General features: G+C 38.3%; 1 protein-coding gene across 2 annotated transcripts in view; it reads left to right on the forward strand.

Annotated features, from left to right (window-relative positions):
• CDH10 (cadherin 10) overlaps nt 1-22,076 on the forward strand; it is a 106,126-nt gene that overhangs the window by 50,626 nt on the left and 33,424 nt on the right. For both annotated transcript variants that reach the window (XM_074576149.1, XM_074576150.1), the window contains one exon: nt 17,856-18,150. In XM_074576149.1, the coding sequence (XP_074432250.1) occupies nt 17,856-18,150 (295 nt within the window). The remainder of the gene's footprint in view (nt 1-17,855; nt 18,151-22,076) is intronic.

Consider the following 22,076-nt stretch of genomic DNA (forward strand, 5'->3'; position numbering starts at 1 on the left):
CCAGGCAGACAGAATAAGACTTGTGTGCAGGAGTAAACAGACATCATTGTCCATCTCATCAGTGTTACTTCCTCAAATTAAATTATTTCTATTTCCTGAGTCTTTTAAAAGCTATTACTTGAGAGCGTTAAAGGAGAATTGCACCAGTTAGGGAAAAGAATGCCCTCTAATTTGACAATATATTGTGGTCTGTGGCAATTTTAAATGTGCAACCATAGATGAGTTCATACACTCTTCAAGTCTGAGAAGAGAAGCTGTCTTGTTTTCATTTCAAGGTTCCAATTCACAGAGTATCCAGTTGCCTGACATCAGGTGCAAGGTACCTTGCATGTCTGAACACACCTAACAACCTAGAAAAGCATTAATGAATAATTAGGAGGCTTGGCATGCTAAAAGGCATATGCAAACAGACCCTATGGAAGCATCTGGATAGAAATGATCATGGAACAGAACCTCCTAGAAGCTATGCTAAGCCACATGGAGGACAGGGAGGTGATTCAAGACAGCCAGTATGGTTTACCAGGGCCAAGTCCTGCCTGACCAGTCTAGTGGCTTTCCATGGAGTGACTGCATCAGTGGACAAGGGAAGAGCTACAGATGTCTCCTATCTGGACTTCTGTAAGGCCTTTGACACGGTTCCCCACAACATCCCTGTCTGTACATTGCAAAGATATGGATTTAATGGGTGGACTGTTTGGTGGATGAGGATTGGTTGGATGGTCACCCTTTATTGGGGAATGTAGTGACAGAACAAGGGTAATGGCTTTAAACTGAAAGAGGAGAGATTTAAGCTAGATATAAGGAAGAATTTGTTTACAATGAGGGTGGTAAGACACTGGAACAGATTACCCAGAGAGGTGGGAGATGCTCCATCCCTGGAAACATTCAATGTTAGGTAGGATGGTTCTCTGAACAACCTGATCTAGTTGAAGATGTCCCTGTTCATTGCAGGGGAAGTTGGACTAGATGACCTTTAAAGGTCCCTTCCAACCCAAACTATTCTATGATTCTATGAAAAATTTAAGTACAAGTTGAAAGAAGTATGATATGATACTGTATATTTGAAAACTATAGTAGTGAAGATTACTGCCTGCACTGTAAGTTGCAGGTGGCTCAGCACACAAAGTTTCTATGGGAAATAATTCTGGATACTTCCAAGAAAATGTAAAAATTGAAGAAAACCTCTGTGCTCAATTGCATCTCTTCTGTTCTCCTAGTGGTAGAAAAGCTGTGCTCCTTCATATTGGCTTACACCGGTACTCTGTGCCTTTCTTCTGTTTCCTACATCTGTGGTCTTCATTTCAGTCCACCTGGATTTTGCATTATTGTTTTACATGCAATCCAGACCCACACTGAATTAACTTTTCTTGGGTCATTTTTATTTAGGCAAAACTGTAGATTCTCTCTCTGCTTCTAAACTTTTATTCCTTTGAGCCTGCCTTTCCTTTCAACTTGCCTACATACATATCTCAAAACAGTGGTGGGAAGACATGAACATATTAATTTTCCTCTTGATATGAAGATGGAGTAATCATACTGTCATTCATTAACCATATATTTTTGTGACTTCTGATTTATTTTTGTTCCCCAAAGAATGGTTGTCCTTTCTTAATAATTCTCAAGCAAATTACATTTGTTAAGACAACAAGGTTGGAAATAGATGTTGGACTTTATGATTTGAAATAATTTCGGGTGAAACTGTGGTGGCAAAGAAAAACCCAAAACCAAAAAACCTACTTTGTAGAAGAATTCTGAAGATTACCATTCTGAGTATTTTGTAAAGTGGCTGCATGATACAGTAGAGAGGATCATGCAGAATACTTTTGTCTCTTCCTCATCCAAAAACAGCTGAGTAAAGAAGCAACCTCTCTTTCCTCCCATTTAATTTAGAAAGTGGTTTATGCTATGAAAATATTTTCTGGGTTTTCTTCCTAAAAAGTTTTAATAGTTTTTTGTAATTATATATAATTTAGAGGTACATATGCTACAATATACTGATTAGTAGAATAAATTACACTTGATATGCAGAGATATGAAGTAGTAATAAAGATTTCTTCCTTCTATATTAAGAACCCCATCTTCCAATGAGAACTTTTGCATACCCTTTTTTGAGGTATGGTATTTGATGTAAAATATGCATAAATGAAATATTCTGAGTCTTCACGTTTATGATTGCTAATTCCACTACAAATGGGATCTTCAGGAAGTAGGAATATTTAAGAAGTTTTATTTTGGTGTGAATAGAATAATTAACAACTGCTACTACCTAGGCAATCATGATTATAAATTATCTAGCTTACTACTAAATAATAAAAATTATATTGATATTTTAAATTTTGACAGTGAGAAAAATGACTAATGCAATTGTGTAAGAGATGAAGTAAAGGGAGAAAAAATGAGGGATCTATATAAATTTTATGCTTTAAAGAAATGTCATGAAACAATCTATTTTGTGGAAGGAAAGAGAAAAGATAGATAGGGTAATGCAGTGTTCCAGGCCATGTTACTAAAATTTAGGAAAACTTTTAATCAAGTGGAAGTTACTTCCACTCAAATGCTAAATTAATGTGATAAATAGAATATATGAGCTTCAGAAGAAGCTAAATGGATATAGCCAAATAGCAAATAAATACATCTATGAAGGGACAGAGCCAGGAAAGACACAGGACTTTTGTAAATTATTGCTATTTTTTTTACTTGCAAGATTTCACAGAACTCTCTAGTCCTTTTGTAATATAAAAATAACTGTCACTTGTTAAGAGCCACTGTGCAGGAATATGGCCACATTCTTACACAGTGATACTCCTGAGGATGCCAGCTCCACAGAGGATTCCTCAGAGGACTTAGAAACACCTTTAGCAATCATCAGGATCTCTTAGGTCATTCAAAAAGGATAATGACTTTGCTATATAAATAATACAGTTGGAAGATAAGGAAACTGATTGCTTAATTATCTCTTTAGTTAGGTCAGGTTATGTGACAGACCATGCTCTATATGTCAGGAGTCGTATGTTGTCTAGTAAAAGTACATCTAGTAAAATAGATGTAATAGCTAGAGGACTACTGAGTGATGTGACACTGAAAAGAGCTGCACGTGATTAATCAAGGCTTATCATTTAAGAATAACGGTAGAGATTTCAGTGGTACTGATGTATTTGCTAGGAAGGGATAATGACATGCTGTATAAAACAAAGTCATTGAAGGAGCACGGAGTACTATTTCAAGTCCATGTAAAACTGTGTACAATTAAAGAGAACTAGGAAGTTTTCTAGGAATAGCGTAGAATTCTTTTTACTGCCAAAAGAAGAAAGTAGGAGCTAATAGTTCACAAGGCAAAAACTAAAGCTTCATGAAACTAGCTTAATTCTGGAAACAAAAAAAGAGAATGCAAAAGCTCTCTGTGGTTCTATATGAAAACCAAAAAGAACAGAGGGGTTTGGCATAAACGATAAAGCAGTAATTTATGCTACAGCAAGGAGATTAAAAAAAAAAACAACAAAACAACAAAGAAAACTGAAACACCAACATCGTAACCAATATAATAAATTTTATTGGACATTAAGAAAAGTGGTATTAGGTAAAGAGTGCTTCTGAATGTCTTACAAATACCAAGAAATGTCATAGAAGCTCTATGGAAATCTTAACTGGGCCTATCATCTGATACCAGAGTTCACACAAGTTAAAAACAATTTTTCATTAGTGATGTAGTACACAGAACACATTTTTGAAAACAGTAATTAACATTGCAAGGGAAAGTAATTACTATGGAGTACAGTTCTTAATTTGTAGCAGTAAAGATCAGGATGGGCTTTCTGTCTTCAGTAAAAGTAGTTGAGGAATACAGTTCACTGGGTTGACGATGCTGTCTTGTATTTGTACACATGTAACGTGTAATGATCGGTATGATTTGTACCAAGATTTATATCCAAATCTGGTGAATTTGGTATTTTACAGTCTGGTAGAGGAATAAAATATGCTGCTTTGGTAGGAGAAGTTGTAATTTAAATTTCAATTGTAACTACCTCCCCAGTCTTAATCAAACACAATTAAATTAATTTAAATTTCACTATGTAATTGTAATTCCATATGTAACTGAGATGCTCACAAAGTATCTACAAGGCACCATTGTGGATAAATCCCCCAAACAATCTCCAGGAACTCAACATGCTGGGATTCCCCTCTTAAACGTCTCTATACTAATGCATGTGATATGAGGAATAAATACCATGAGTTAGAGTTTTTCACGCAGTTGCAGGGCTCTGTTCTTGTTGGGATTATGGAGATGTGGGGGGATTGGGGTGTGGCAATGGAGGGATACAGGCTCTTTAGGGAGGATAGAAAGGGAAGACTCCCTTTATGTGAGAGAGCAGCTACAGTGCATGGAGCTCTGCTGGGGAGCCAACGGAGAGTTTATGGATTAGGATAAAAGAGAAGACAGGCAAAGGTGACATTATAGTGGGTCAATATTATAGGCCATGTGACCAGGAAAATCAAGTGGATAATGCCTTCTGAAGACAGATAAGAATAGTCTCACATTCACAGGCTCTGTTCCTCATGGGGGATTTCAAACACCCTGATATCTGTTGGAGAAACTACACAGCAGTGCATAAGCAATTCAGGAGGTTTCTGGAGTGTATTGATGATAACTTCTTCCTCCAAGTGACTGAGCAGCCAACAAGGAGAGGTGCTCTGCTGGACCTCATACTCACCAAAAAGGAGGGCTTCATAAAGGACGTGAAGGTCAAAGGCAGTCTTGGCTGCAGTGACTACGAGATGATGGAGTTCAGCATCTTGATGGGAGGGAGCAGGGTGAAAAGCAAGCCCACAGCCCTGGACTTCAGGAGAGCAGATTTTGGCTTCTTCAAAGATCTACTCAGAAGAGTCTTATGGGAAAAGGCCCTAGAGGGAAAAGAAGCCCGCAAAAGCTGGTTAATACTCAAGAATCACGAAGGATACTCCAAGCTCAAGAGAGCTCCATCCCAATGAATAAGAAGTCACACAAAAATGCCAGGATGTCTGTGTAGATGAACAGCAAGCTCCTGGACAAACTCAAACACAAAAAGGAAGCATACAGAGGGAGGAAGCAAGGACAGGTAACCTGGGAGGAATACAGAAACATTGTCCAAGCATCCAGGGATGAAGTTAGGAAAGCTAAAGCCCCAGTGGAATTGAATCTGGACAGTGATGTCAGACAAAAGAAGGGCTTCTATAAGTAAATAGGAGACAAAAGAAAGACTAGGGGTAATGTGGGCCCATTGCTCAATGAAACAGAGGACCTGGCTACACAGGAGATGGAAAAGATGGAAGTACTGAATATCGCCTTTGCCTCAGTCTTTACTAGCAAAACCAGCCTTCAGGAATCCCAGTCCCAGAGACCAGGAGGAAAGGTTGGAGCAGGCAATATGTATTCTTGGTGGAAGAGGATAAAGCTAGGGAATACTTAAGGAAGCTGGACCTTAATAAGCCCATGGCCCCTAATGGGATGCACCCATGAATGCTGAGGGAGCTGCCAGATTCATTGCAAAGCCACCCTCAATAATCTTTGACTCATCATGGTGACTGGAAGAAGTACACGAAGATTGAAGGAAAAAACATGTCACCCCCATCTTCAAGGATAGCGAGGAGGACCTAGGAAACTACAGGCCAGTCAGCCTCACCTTGATCCTTAGGCAAGTGATGGAGCACCTAATCTAGAAAACCATTTCCAGACACATTAAGGACAAGAAAATTATCAAGAGTAGTCAGCGTTGCTTCACCAAAGAGAAGTCATGCATGACGAACTTGATAACCTTCTGTGATAAAGTGACTGGCCTGGAAGATAAAGGAAGAGCAGTGGATATTGTTTACCTGGACTTCAGTAAGGTCTTTGATACTGTCTCCCATAGGCTCCTCATAGAGAAGCTGGATGAGCAGACTGTGAGGTGAACTGAAAACTAGCTAAATGGCCAGGTCCAGAGGGTGCTGATCAGTGGCACAAAGTCTAGTTGGAGGCCAGTAGCTAGTGGTATATCCCAAGGACTAATATTGGGTACAGTTCTGTTTCATGTCTTCATTAATGAGCTGGATGATGGACCAGAGTGTACCCTCAGCCAGTTTGCAGCTGACACCAAATTGGGATGAGTGGCTGATGGGTCATGCTGCCATCCAGGGGGACCTCAATGGGCTGACAGGAACCTCATGAAGTTCAACAAGGTCAAGTGCAAAGTCCTGCACCTGGGGAGGAACAACCCCATGCACCAGTATATGCTGGGGGCTGGCCAGCTGGAAAGCAGCTTGGCAGAATAGGACCTGATGGTTCTGCTGGACACCAGGCTGAACATGAGACAGCAAGGTGCCCTTGCTGCACTAGGCAAAGTATTGCCAGCAGGTCAAGGGAGGTGATCCTTCCCCTCTACTCAGCACTGTTGACGCCACGCCTGGAGTGCTGTGTCCCGTTCCCCAGCACAAGAGGGACATGGACATACTGGAGAGAGTCCAGCAAAGGGCCATAAGGATGATTAAGGGACTGCAGCACCTCACATATGAGGAGAGGCTGAGAGAGCTGGAACTCTTTACCCTAGAGGAGAGAAAGGTCAGGGGAGATCTTGTTAATGCATATACATACCTGAAGGGAGGGTGCAAAGAGGACAGAGCCAGGCTCTTTTCAGCAGCACCCAACAACAAGAGGCAATGGGCACAAACTGAAATGCAGGAGGTTCCTCTGAAAATCAGGGAACACTTTTGTCCTATGAGGGTGACTGAGCACTGGCACAGGTCGCGCAGAGAGGTTGCGGAGTCTCCATCCTTAGAGACATTCAAAAGCCGTCTAGACATGGTTCTCAACAACTGGCTTTAGCTGGCCCTGCTTGAGCATGCGTGGGTTGGACAAGATGACCTCCAGAGGTCTCTTACAACCACAGCCATTCTGTAATGTAATTGTATATAATGATTTAAACTATATCTTTCTTACTTAGTAATTGGTATTTAGATAGGATTTTTCTTGAGAATACTGTTCCCTGGAATAATGGATTTCATAATTTACTTAATTTACGTAATTAATTTAATTTAGTTTTTTAAAAGGAGGGGCAAAATTGGTGGGCAAATAAAAATGTGAGTTGCATTTAAGGGTTTATACATATTCCACATCTCTTCTCTCACAGATCTAACTTTAATACCATGACTACGCCTGTAGAGTCATAAGATCAATACATCTTTCCTGGACTATGCATCTATCACATGGATAGCCCCACTGATCTCATTGTGTTATAAATGAAGCCAGGATTGATCCAAGACATTTTCGTCCCTCATTGTTTGAAATCTTATAATATTAGATATAGCATCAGTTCAGATTCATCAGTAGTTTCCCAAGACATACGAAAAATATGTCTACTCTCTCTCTTTCCCTGTCTTCTCTTCCTCAGGATTAAATTTAACAATACTACTGTATTATCATGGATATCACTGTTTTGGAGATTATTAAAATATTACCTTAATGCTTTTTATTCCTTAATTCTGATAAATACCCTCCACCTTATCTGACATTTCTAACCTCCTGGATTGACAGACATTGTCATTCAGTTCTCTGTAATATATGTGTTGCTACTCCTAAGTATACCTCTTCCAGAGATACACATACTTTAGAAAATTCGTGAGGACAAAATGGACACTTAATAAAGGTAGCAAATCTTCACAGCTCTTACCAATTTACATGCTACAGTGATTTCAGACAGAAACAAAGACAATCTTGTTTAATGTGTTTTCAGATGGCCTCCATCAGTAGACAGAATGAACTAAGTATCAATATTCTAATACTGTTCTGCATTTATTTAAAAAAATGCAATGCTTGTAGTGTATAGTGTACATTAGGATATACAAGAAATTAATGTTGTTTTAATGGTTATTTTCTTAATAACTAGGCTACTTTAGGAAAACATATGTTAGGAAAACATAAGCTATAATAAAAAAAAATCCTGTTAACAGAAAAAAAATTACCTATAATTGCTTCTTAATCACCTCTTTGTTGTCATTAATGCAGAAAGCATGAGGATTAGTGGTGATTTCTCCTTTAAAAAACCCCAAAACTAAACCTACAAACCCCAAAGCTTTCAAATACATAAAAGCTATTCTGAATTCATTAAGTCAAAGATAACGTGCTGTTTTGCTATATTAGAGTCCCTAGGCCATTTCTTGGTGTAATAGAAAGATTGTTCTGGAAACTACTTGATCCTTTATACAATATTTAGTACAGAATTTTATTTCTGTACTAAAATCAGCCAAACTACATAAAGCATAAACAATATGTATGTTAAAAAACAAACAAGCAAAAAAAAAAACCACAAGAAACCAAGTCTGAGGAAAATCTTATCAGACATATTTCCATCCTGAGACCATAGGTTAGCATACAGAGACTACTCATGGAAGTAAGAATATAGGTTTGTGCCACAACAAGCTGAGTAGGAGGGGGAGCAAAGAATGATTCTTCCTTTAGTCCACTTCTTTAATGAATGGGAAGCTGAACAGCAGACACAGTTCAGGATTTTTTTCTTTCTTTTTAACACAAGAATACCCTTCCGCTTATTCATACCCAGTCATCTACAGGAGGTATTAGGCCAAACTGCCAGAAAGTAAGGGCACTTCTGTTTCACTGCCAGTTCTCTACTTCCTATCTTCACCTGATTTATGGACTATATTTATTACATTAAAATTGGAAGAGAACATGCATATTGGCACATGCAATGACTCTTTGGTGTATGAAATTCAATTAGTCTCCAGTTCATGTTAGTTCAATGCTTGCGTGTCTTCTGGAGTGGAAGTTGCAACAGTCTAATGAAGCCGAAACTTTTGTGTTCCAGCTCTCTGAACACCAGCTAAAGACCTTGGCTTGAGGAAGTTTGGTTATTGACACATTGACTCATTGCATCTATATAAGACTCTCTGCTGCTCATATGCTGTGCCGTAAAAAAATAAACTGCCTTTCTCAGATGAAATCCTAGAAGATTTTGTCAGTGACAGGACCATCTACCTTCTCCAGATTGTGAATCCTCCCTTTAGAATAAGCTACAATAATGAGGAAAAGATGCAAATCTAGTGATGAAAAAGTACCTTTGCCGTATGATTAGTTTGTGGAAATTTAGAATCTTGCAGATGATATCACTTGGCAGTGAAGACTGTAGGAAGCTGGGTAAATAATATTTCTAATCCTCTGATAGACGTTGCTTCACCAGAGATGTGTAAATGAATCCTAAAAATATTACTAATTTTAACTTATCTCTTATAATTTTAAAACATTAGTAGGAACAAGGAACTACTGTAATCTTTCTCAATAGAAATGGTAACAATGATTTTTATCTTTCCTTTGGATAATGAACTAATTTAAAGGAAACTAATATAATCTGAAAATGCACCACAGACTGGAGTTTTTCATTCCTGTTTTTGCTTCTTTTCAGCAAGCAAAAGAATTTCAGAGCGCTCCTCATCTTGCAGTGCTTGTTATGCTTCCATTTTAGTCTGCTCTCCTATCTCACAAAATTTTCTTTTTGAAATGTACCTTCTCCCTTTCACCTGTCTCCTCTTTTAAATTGCACACAATATCACAGGACTGGCAAACTGACAATCTGAGTGAGAAAATTAAATGTGTGACATGTCTCATTACAACTTAGTGCAAATTCTTGCATCACTGAAGACAGTTGCTTTAAATGTTACCTTAAGGAAAATTTGAAATAAGTGAATCCCTTTGGTGAGTAAAATCTGGCTGAAAGCCATGACAGTTAAATCTGGCAACTAAGAGAATACTGCACAGGACATGAGCTAGACTGAAAATCTATTAGAATAAGCGCAGCTAATGTTAAACAACTGCATCATTTAATAGTTCAGTTCATGATGCTTAAAATAAATATCTCCATTGTGGGAATTCTATATCAATTATTCTCTACCGATTTCAGGTCAAATCTGCCCACTGTTGTGATTATTTTAGAGACACTATCATTATTATTCTACAAAGTATCCAGTGGAGGTGCTAACGTTATATGTGCTCTAGAAAACTTAGAATGAAATCGTGAATGCTTCCACAGGTGTATTTTGGCATCACATGGCTAACATGATTACTTAGAAAAGAGCTAATAGGTTACAATTTGCCCTGAAATTTGTCCTCAGAATTAGGAGAAATTCAGGACTTATTTGAATAAGATCTAAAAAAGTAATTCAGGAGTGTACTGAGGTCTCATTGTTACTGTGATACTTGGATTAAATAGAAATGTTGGCAAACATATTGCAGAAGAAAGTAGAAAAAAACATTTTCTAGATTGTAAAAATAAAAATTACTATTATAAAGCAGGAGAGTAAAAGTGTGTTTAGTGAGGTAATACTGGAATAATCTGTCATTTGGGTAAAGACTACAAAAAAATGTAAACTGTATTGGAAAGTCTCCTATACACTATAGCATAGTAAATTAAGATAAAAAAACAACCTGAACTATATTAATGCCTACAGTAAGAATTTAAACTAAAGGCTGTTTTTTTAATACAGTCATTTTCTGGTCTCTAGTTATCTGAATACTAATCATTGAAAATTCATAGAGGGACTTCTGAATCTGAAATACGAATAGAAACAGGTGTGAAAAATTTTAAGTCTTTATCTGGCATTGCCATAAATCATTTCAAATCCCAGAAGTAGTTTGTATGATAAAATTGGACTGACTAACCTAAGCTGCTCACTGATTTTCACAGTAGCGTCTTCTGGCTTTTTGGTGAAAATAAGATTAACACTTTATATGCCATTAGAAAAAAGTCCACAGCCTTTATATTCAATTAGGAGAGTGCAGACTTGGGCAGAATTCAGATGGATGGGGGAAGAAATCCCACACTGCTGTAATTGGCAGGTTTGATTTGGATCATTGGAAGTCGACGAAAACAGGATTCACACATTGTACTTTTCATGTAATTTTTAAAGCAGAATTGTTGTTATTCATCTAAAGTCTCCTGAAAGATGTGTTACAAAGATGTTTTACACATCAAAGAAGATACTGAGCTGAATTTGATTGTGTCACCTTTTCAGTAACTTATTTTATTCAAGGTTGTATTTACATTGAAGAGCAAGGTAATAATCATAGAATCATAGAATCAGAATCATAGATTCATAGATTCATAGATTCATAATTAGTTTGGGTGGGAAGGGACCTTTAAAGGACATCTAGTCCAGCCTCCCCTGCAATGAACAGGGACATCTTCAACTAGACCAGGTCGCTTAGAGACCCAGCCAAACTGCCACTGAATGTTTCCAGGGACGGAGCATCTCCCACCTCTCTGGGTAATGTGTTCCAGAGTCTCACCACCTTCATTGTAAAAAAATTCTTCCTTATACCTAGCCTAAATCTACTCTCTTTCAATTTAAGGTCATTACCCCTTCTCCTGTCACTACACTCCCTGATAGAGTCCCTCCCCATCTTTCCCCTTTAGATACTAGAAGGCTGCTATAAGGTCTCCTCGGAGCCTTCTCTTCTCCAGGCTGAATAACACCAACTCTCTCAGTCTGTCTTCATAGAAGAGGTGCTCCAGCCCTCTGATCATCTTTGTGGCCCTCCTCTGGACTCGCTCCAATGGGTCCATGTCCTTCTTGTGCTGAGGATTCCAGAGCTGGACGCAGTACTCCAGCTGGGGGTTCACCAGCGTGAAGTAGAGGAAGAGAATCACCTTCCTCAACTTGCTAGCCACTCTTGATGCAGCCCAGGATAAGGTTGGCCTTCAGGGCTGCAAGCACACAGTGTTGGCTCATGTCCAGCTTTTCATCCACCAGTACCCCCAAGTCCTTCTCCTCAGGGCGGCTCTTAATCCCTTCATCCCCCAGCCCTTATTGATACCAGGTGTTGTCCTGACCCAGGTGTAGGACCCTGCACTTGGCCTTGTTGAGTTTCATGAGGTTCACTTTGTGAGCTTGCCCAGGTCCCTCTGGATGGCATCCCTTCCCTCCAGCATGGCAGCTGCACCACACAGCTTGGTGTCATCCACAAACTTGCTGAGTGTGCACTCGATGCCGCTGTTTATATCATTGATGAAGATATTAAACAGTACTGGTCCCAGTATGGATCTCCATCTGGACATTGAGCCATTGACCACTACTTTCTAGATGCAACCATCCAACCAATTCCTCATCCACCGAACAGTCCACCTGTCAACTCCATATCTTTGCAATGTAGAGAGAAGAATGTTGTAGGGAACTGGGTCAAAGGCCTTACAGAAATCCAGATAGGCAACATCTGTAGCTCTTTCCTTGTCCAATGATGTAGTCACTCCATTATAGAAGGCCACTAGATTGGTCAGGCAGGACTTGCCCTTAGTGAAGGGCAGTCTCAAATCACCTTCCGGTCCTCCATGTGGCTTAGCATAACTCCTAGGAGGATTGGTTCCATGATCTTCCCAGGCAGATGTGAGGCTGACAGGTCGGTAGATCCCAGGGTCCTCCTTTCTACCCTTTTTAAAAATGGGTGCAACGTTTCCTTTTTTCCAGTCACCGGGGACTTCACCCAACTGCCATGACTTTTAAAATCACATGGAGAGTGGCTTGACAACTACTTCAGCCATTTCCCTCAGGACTCTGGGTTGCATCTCATCAGGTCCCATAGACTTTTGTATGCTCAGGTTCCTCAGGTGCTCACGAACCTGATCTTCTCTTACAGTGGGAGGTACTGGCTCTTCCAGTCCCCATGTTGTGGTCCATCTACTAGAGAGGTGTGGGAAGAGAGATTGCCAGTGAATACTGAGGCAAAAATGTTGTTGAGTACCTCAGCCTTCTCCTTATCTGTTTTTACCAGTTTGCCAGTCTTGCTCACCAGGGAGGTGCGCTTTATTTGACCTTCCTTTTCTGGGTGACATACCTGTAGAAGACCTTCTTATTATTCTTAGTATCCCTTGCCAAGTTCAGCTCCAGCTGTGCCTTGGCCTTCCTGACCTCATCCCCACATAACCAGGCAGCCTCCCTATACTCTTCCCAGGATACCTGATCCTGCTTGAACTGCCTGTGCATTTCCTTCTTGCCTTCTAGTTTGAACAGTAGGTCTTGACTCAGCCATGCCCATCTCTTGCCTTCCTTTCCTGATTTCTTACACCTGGGAATCAAGAGCTCTAGCACTCTTTGGAAAGTATCCTTAAAGATCTGCCAGCTCTGTTCTGCTCCTTTGTACATGAGGTCAGTTTCCCAAGGGTCCTATTGAGTAACCTTGAAGAGCTGGGAGTGTGCTTTCCTAAAATTCAGGGTCCTGACATTATTCTTTACCTGACCCATATCCCTCAGGACTGCGAACTCCACTAGTACATGATCACTGCAGTCCAGGCTGCCTCCAATCTTGATGTCACCAATTAGCTCACTTGCATTGGTGCCCATCCGGTCCAGTATCACATTCCCTACGGTGGGGCTGTCCATTACCTGGCTTAAGAAGTTATCCTCAATTCCAAGAGTCTCCTGGATTGCCTACAGCTCACCGTGCTACTTTTCCAGCAGATGTTGTGGTTGTTGAAGTCCCCCAGCAGGACTAGAGCCTGCCAGTGTGATGCCTCCTGTATCTGGAGTAAGAAGGCTTTGTCAATAGGGTCCCTTTGATCAGGTGGCCTGTAGTAGACACCAACCAGAAGGTTTCCTTTGTTGCCTCCTTCTCTAGTTCTTACCCATAAGCTTTCAACCCGTTTGTGGCAATTCTTCAGAGGCAACTCTTCACATTGTGTCCATATTAATTAACTCTGGTTTTATTGTAATTGAAGAAAAAAGAATCCATCTTTTAAAACCTGTTTTTCTCTCCATCTTGGATTGGTAACTCAGTTTCTTTTTTAAGTATTCACATAATACTCCATTTTGTTACCCTCTCTAAATATTAATTATCTTCAGTTTAACAGTACCTTCCTTTTTCATTTATATGAAATCCTTCTAAATTTAAAAGTTTGTTCAACCAGTTTAGATAGATGACCAAATATGCAAAATTGTCTTTCACAGAAATTGGAATTACTGTACGATGAAACAGGGGTATATAACATAAAGCCAGCAGATATTCTGATTTTCTATACAGTGAGAAAAGTTATATATAAAGTATGTATACCACTGACAGCTGGAAAGGGAAGTTTTTCTGTGTAAGAACAGCAAGAAATTCACTGAAACAAGAGTTTGTAAAATATCAGTGACAAATATGAAAACAAAACCACATCTTCACAGCTGATCATTTTGTACAATAAAATTGCTAAATGAAACAGATGTGTCTGCATTTCTCAGCTTGGCTGACATGAATCACAGATGCCCATTAGCCAGACTAACTGTAGGAAACACTGTATACTAAATGTAGCAGAGAAATATTTTGCAGAACTTTTTCAATACTAGAGTAAAATGATAAAACTTTGCAGTGCTAATTGACATACTGCTCCTGCAGTTCTGAGCTGGGTAAAGATTCAGTGTTCAAGGTTTTCAAGCACATTGGGAGGTTTGTAGCCATGTTTAATGTTAGATTCCTCTAATAACATCTGTATTGAATGAAGAGCTAAGAAAATGAAATGAGGTATTTTCTTTCCTTGCTTATATATAATACATATTTTCATTCCTTTATTTATGTCTACAAGTTTTGTTCATTGTATCTATAGCTTTATGTTTCCTGATCACCCTAGAAGACCTTCTGAAATGTCATTCTGAATTTGAAGTCTTTCTACAATAACTGTGGACTGTTTTGTGTATACATTAATTTTTATATGGATTACCAATCCAAAGTGAAATTATTAGCATATTTTAGAAAATGCAAAGTGTTAGATCTTAAAGTGTTCTTCTGAACTATGCAGGTTGGTATTCCTTATAAATATGTTACTCTAGAGTGCAACTGTCAGCTCCCTAAAAGCCTTTTTGTGGATGTCTCAAAATCTTATATTCAGCTCCGTCTCCAGTCTTTTTGGCTAATATAGGTGGGGAAAAAACATATAAAGTTTGAATTTGGCAGAGGTAAGAGGTTAATGATTTTGTGAGTGGTATAAAAAGAATATTTTTCACTTCCAAATCAGCTTAGTAAGAATTTTTGACACACACATAGCTACAGAACAAGCAATTCAGAACATCAACATATCAACATTGATAGTATCTTGCATATTAGACAAGTAAGTATGTTAAAAGATCTTTACATCCTGAATTGGATCTAAATAAAGTTGTTCAAAATCTTCATAATTTGTAGTGTAGGGGTTTTCTTCATTTTCTGATTTAGTTCTGTTTACTACACTGTGTTTGTGCTTCTAGTGCCAAGCAACATTCTCAGGCACCAGAATGCAGTTATTGGGATTGCTAAATTATTTTACAAGTTCCTGGCTTGCTTTTGCTACATATTACTCTCCAAAATAATTTCCATGCATGATTTGTGAGTTAAATTTGGCCAGATACCATTCCTGGGAACTGTTAGCATGAGGTTATGCTATTTTGTAGATAGACAATTTATTAGAATGGATTTTGCCAGATCCTGCTAACTGATTTCTGAGTTAAAGAACAGGCACTGCAGCCACAATGTACTATTGTCAACTTTTTTAAGAATTTATAATACCAGATCTGACTTTTTAAAGCATATTGGAAAACTGCAATTTGCCCATTTAAATATTTTTTCCTCTCCCATCTTCCTTGTTCACATGGGCCTTTATTTTGTATTTCTGGTCCATGTGTCTAAGGAATAGCAGCCTTCTATAACTACTCTTCATCACTCTGCTGTGAAAATATTGTATCTAGTGGTCTTGGACCACCAGTGAGCTCTTAGGACCATAACGTTTTTGAAAATAAGGTGGCATCCTAGGAAGACCTGGAGAAGAAAACACTTAAAAGGTTTATGAGGACTAGTTACACTAAATGACATTATAAAAGGGGCCACAGCCTGTAAGATAATGTCCAGTCCCCCCAAAAGAATGTCACTTAGAAGGGTGAAAGGTCACAACTTTAATGGGCCATCAAGAGAGGAACACGAGGGATTCAAGTTCACAGTAAAAATTCATTCCCCAAAAGACAAGTGAGAATGGCTTGAAACCTTCAATTTGAAGTCAGGAAGAGAAATGAAAGGAAAAGGAAGAATAGGATTTATTTGCAAAAGGTTTCTCTTAATATCTACTTTCCTACTCTTCACATTTGGTGGAGCTTCCTATTTCGTTATTTATTATAGAATGAAATAAAGATATTAGTAAGAAAATGTGTATTTTTTAAAGTAAACATACACATATGTAATGTAAGTGAAGTTTAATTTGTCATTCTTCGATAAATATTTACAGTGTTTCTCAAGGTTTATTTCTGAACTGAAAGAAAATAGGGAAACGTTTATATAGAAAATCAAAGTTCAGAACAATGATAGTTTTCTAAATTTCTACCGTAAAGGCTTAGATCCAAGATTCCACATGAGCTCCTTCTGTTCCACATATTGCAAGTGTGTGGGAAACATTCAGTGTTTGAAAATGTTTCACGACAGAGAAGTTTACTGTTTGACTTCAGCTTACCCCACCAGTCCACTGCGTATGTTTGGTTTCAGCACAAAAGACAAGGAAAGCCACATTCAAAACCCTAATAGTTGGATATTCTACCTCTGATAATGATTTAAAATGGATGCTATGGAAGACAATATGAGGGCACCATAGGCAAAAAAGAGAAATACTTCCATGGCTACATTACAAGGGGGATATTTATACTAAGCTACACATATAATGTTTTTCATGATCTGAAATGTCAGCTAAATAAACAAAAACCCTTCACATGACTAAATATGATCTTACTTCAGTTCTAATTGATGCTGTTAATGTGTGTTCAAATAACCATTTTTAGAAAAGAAAAAAAATGTACTGGTTCTGTCTTAAACTTTTTGGTACATTCTGATATTTTTGATTGCGAAAAGTCTTTATATTTGCACTTCATTTTTGTAATCAGAACTCCTACTTGATTTGATCATTCTGCGAAACCCAAAAATAAATAAAAAAAAACAACCTACACGTGTCTTGGCAAAAATAAATCTGAATGCCAGATTGTTTCAGCTAATTGTGAAATCAATGAGACTGGAAAGAAATTTCCAAAAAGTGATGAGAAAAACTACGGTAAGTGTATCCAAAATATCAAACGAGCCAACCACATTACTCTACCAAACAGCAGCGTAATTGAATAATTTTTTGTTATGAGTGTACTAAAGTCAGTCAGTACTACAGGTCATTAATAGATGAAGTTAAGATTTATATTATTTACATAATAGGTGTTAAATCGGTACTGAATAAGTAATAATTTGTTTCTTTTAGGCTATTTACATTAGTTGATGGAGTGAAAACGACGATGACTTAAAATGAAATGTTCTCCAATTTAGGAGAAATATAAAGAATATGAAAAATAATAAAAAAAAAAAGTAGTCTGACATGGAACCAGTTGTTCTATTTTCCTTAATTGTCATGTATTCTGCCATGTTCTTTATCTGCTTAGTGAATTTACAACTAGCACAGCAGGTTGTGAATTTTTAATAGGATCTCTTCAAGGAAGGAAAAGGTCAGTATTAACATAAAAATCTTCTTCAAGAATTGTGGTGCAAAGGTTTCTTAACAGAGAACAGGTGTTTCTGCAAAACTAAAATCTGCCACAGGAGTCAAGTTAAAAGATTCTTGGAGATAAGTTAGGGAACAAATGCCTCAGTATGACACCATGACTGCCAGTCAATGGTGACTGAAAAATACTTTGTTTTGCTGGTATTAAACATGTTTGTTGCACACAGAATGATCTAATATATAGTAATTATTAAAAAAAAAAAAAACAAAAAAAAACAAAAAAACACATACACACAACAAAACAACAAAAAAAAAACCAAACCCAAACCCTTTTTGTTACTTCTAAATAAAGTGTTCTTATTTTTGTTTTCTTTTCAGCTTCATTCTGACCAGGACAAGGGAGATGGATCCCTCAAATACATTTTGTCAGGAGACGGGGCTGGTACTCTTTTTATAATTGATGAGAAAACAGGTGACATTCATGCTACTCGGAGAATTGACAGGGAAGAGAAAGCCTTTTACACGCTGCGTGCCCAAGCTATTAATAGAAGAACTCTGAGACCAGTGGAACCTGAATCTGAGTTTGTCATCAAAATCCATGACATCAATGACAATGAACCAACGTTTCCAGAAGAAATTTACACTGCTAGTGTTCCTGAAATGTCAGTAGTGGGTGAGTGCTTTATACTGAGGCACAAATGCCTGTTCTATGTTACTTGATGAATAATTTCCCCATCCTCTGAAAATTCAGTCATGTTCGGAATTCTACCTGACAGGTTAAGTATCTCCTGATGAGTTAAGTATCTTTCATTTGGGTTTGTTTGTTCAAACATTGGTATTGCATTCAGAAACAGATTTTTGTGATTTGAGATCTCTTTCTACTTAGAATATTCAAATTATTAATTTACAGTAATTTTTAATATAATTATAAATAGAAAGCAGTTAATGGTGAATCACCCTTCTCCTTAAGAACTGTTAGAATAAGATCACTAAGTTAGCCTGTTGAAAGCTCAATGAATTGTTTCTTTCATTTTCACTGGAGGTCCCCAGTGGTGATAAGCACTGAATGGAGAGCTGTCTCCACTTTCACTCTTTCTGTGGCTGAGTTATATGTTTACTTATGTGCTGTTGATGCACTGCCTGAAGATAGACACACTCATTCTCTTTGCTTTCAGTTTTTCAATGTATGGACGAATCCTCTTGTGCTTTCAGTTCCTCCCTTAACACTCATGAATGGCAGCTTCAAGAATCTTAAACAGCTGTTTGAGTTAATCTTTCTTCTGTTTGCAACGTATTTTCAGTTCCTATCTTACTTACAAAGTTGTGACCTGGATCATGCGAGCTGATTAGATTCATAAACAATAACATTTTGGAATATGAGCTATTATTATGTCCAAACAATTCTTTAGGAAGAATTTTGAAAAGCTTAAAAATATATAGAGTCTCTTTGAAAATTAATATTCACTTATTCATTGTATAACTGTAGACATAACACTAACCTCTAAATATTCAGAAAACACACAATAACTTCGATATCTCTTTTGGCTATTATTACCATTTTAACTACTACCATTGCCTGAACTAGATCAAACAGTGTTTTGTGATTTTTTTATATACACAGGTCTTGAAGTTTTAGTGCTTGCTTTCCCGGGCTTCAGAAAATGTTAAAAGAGCAAGAAAATACATAATTTTTGAAAGAGAATGGCCTCAGCAAAGCTGTGCAGCAATGTGTGCATAATACTAATAATTTCCTATTCCTAATAATATATTTCAATCTTCTTTTAGTTTGCAATTGAATAATTTTTAACAATCCCAACATTCAGCAAGCAGTTTTTAGCATAAATGAAAATAAAAAAGAAAGAGGAAGAAATCTGTCAGATGATTGCATAGGGCTGTACTGGAATCCCATCAAACTAGTACACATAAAGAGGAGAACTGAAAAGTCTTCTTTCTTTACTGTTCCAAAATAGAACAAAATGTAATACTGATTTATTAATTTACTGATCAGTTCTCTAGAATCATACATTTCAGTGAATGATGAGTGATGAGATGTGCATATTAACTCCATATGCACTTACCTGAATAACAGAAAGAAGATAGACATGGTAGCATATCATACTAGGCAAGTTTACTCATATGCCTCATAGCTTTCAGAGCTACACTGGATAATGTACATATCAACTAAAGTTCAGGGCTATTTGGTTTCGCTTCATGCATTTTAACTTTTCAGCAAGATTGCATATATCATTCATTTAATCAGTATACAACCGTATTTCTGTTACTTAATAACTGAGTAAATTGGTAAATTTCTAATCACTAGTATTTCTTTACTAATTAGTAAGTGAAGACTGCTATTGCCTAGTGTCCTGCTTTCTTCGCTAAAAGTATCAAAAGAAGCGCACAAGTAGCAAAAACATGCAAGAGCATCAGCTTGAAATAATTGAAATCTACGCATTCCCTGGAGTGCAGGGTTTGCTCCATGCTAAAATATCCTGTACTATAAGGTACTACAAAGGGGTCCAGCAGGTAAGAAAAATATTATTTAGTCTTAATCTACTCCATCTGTGCCATCCTTAAGGTATCAAATCATGATGCAGCCATACACCAGCCTCTTTCAGACCAGAAACAACAGTTTTGATTTCTTCCTCAGGTAGTGGTATTAGCCAGATGGATACCTGAGAATGTGGCTATTTCTATTATCAAATTCAGTGTCTTGACAAAGGTCCATAAATTCTTTGTTGTCTTTCTTCTGCTGAACATTAATCACAGTAAAGGCAGAGATAAATGGGCCAACTTCAGGATCCTGCAGTTGGGTCAGTATCCTAGAAGACATCTTGTTCTCCTGAAATCTTTGTAATGATTACCCGATATTTTCTCTTCTTTCACTTTTTTTTGTTTTCTTACGTTCAATGTTTATGACTCAGAATATTCTTATGGTTTTGATGACAATCTTCTGCTCTGTCCCTCATATTCTTCATCTATATCTCCCTCTCTGCTCATTTGGAAGTTTCTTTTCAGAACTGCAGATGAGTCTATTTTCCTCTTTATAGACTTCCCTCTGGATTTTGACTAGTGGTATCTTTTAGACAAGCTTTCAGAACTTTCTGCTATTTAGACCTTTCTTTTTTTTTTTTATCATTACATCCTTTCTTTTATTTCATAGAATCATAGAACAGTTCAGGTTGGAAGGGACCTTAAAGTTCATTTAGTTCCAACCCCCCTGCCATGGGCACAGACACCTCCCACTAGGCCAGGCTGCTCAAAGCCCCGTCCAGCCTGGCCTTGAACACCTCCAGGGATGGGGCATCCACAGCTTCTCTGGGCAGCCTGTTCCAGTGCCTCACCACCCTCACAGTAAAGAATTTCTTCCCAATACCCTATCTAAATCTACCCTCTTTCAGTTTGAAAACGTTACCCCTCCTCCTATCATTACACTCCCTGATAAAGAGTCCCTCCCCATCTTTCCTATAGGCCCCCTTTAGGTACTGGAAGGCTGCTATAAGGTCTCCTCAGAGCCTTCTCTTCTCCAGGCTGAACAACCCCAACTCTCTCAGCCTGTCCTCATAACATAGGTGTTCCAGCCCTCTGATCATCTTCATGGCTCTCTGCTGGTCCTGTTCCAACAGGTCCCTGTCCTTCTTGTGCTGAGGATTCCAGAGCTGGATGCAGTACTCCAGGTGGGTTCTCACCAGAGTGGAGTAGAGGGGCAGAATCACCTCCCTTGACTGTTGTCCATACTTCTTTTGATGCAGCCCAGGATACAGTTGCCTTTCTGGGCTGCAAGCAAACTGCTGGCTCATGCTGAGCTTCTCGTCCACCAGCACCCCAAGTCCTTCTCTTCAGGGCTGCTCTGAAGCTATTCACCGCCCAGCCTGTATTTGTGCCTGGGATTGCCATGACCCAGGTGCACGACTTTGCACTTGGCCTGGTTGAGCTTCATGAGGTTTTTATGGGCCCACCTCTCAAGCCTGTCCAGGTCTCTCTGGATGGCATCCCTTCCCTCCAGTGTGTTGACCGTGCCGCACAGCTTGGTGTCATTGGCAAACTTGCTGAGGGTGCACTCAGTCCCACTGTTCATGTCGCCAACAAAGATGTTAAACAGCACTGGTCCCAGTACTGACCCTTGAGGAACGCCACTCATCACTGTTTTCCACTTGGATATTGAGTCGTTGACCGCAACACTTTGAGTGCGGCCATCTACCCAGTTCCTTATCAACATTTGTTGATGTTTCTCTATTCATCTGTTGTCGTCTATATATTCTCTAATCATTCCTTATCCTTATTCCATCCTGTATCTTCAGCACTGTTTCTACTGTCATGCTCACTAGCTGGTCGTTTCTGCTTCTGAATCTGGGATATTAATTCCCAGTGCTTAGTCCTCTCTGCCATAGCATTTATCTTATAACAAACACTTCCTTCTTGTTTCCTATTAACAAAGATTTTTTTTTAATTTTTTTTTTATAATTGTCTCATTAAACCCTTTTGCATCTTCTGAGTTATAATTTTATAATATAAAAAATGGCAGATTTTGAAAACCCAAATTATTATATTACATTATTAGATTTTTTACAAACTTCAATTTCACTCTGAACACAAATT

The sequence above is a fragment of the Larus michahellis genome, chromosome 2 (assembly GCF_964199755.1).
Source record: "Larus michahellis chromosome 2, bLarMic1.1, whole genome shotgun sequence".
In the NCBI taxonomy this organism is placed as follows: Eukaryota; Metazoa; Chordata; class Aves; order Charadriiformes; family Laridae; genus Larus; species Larus michahellis.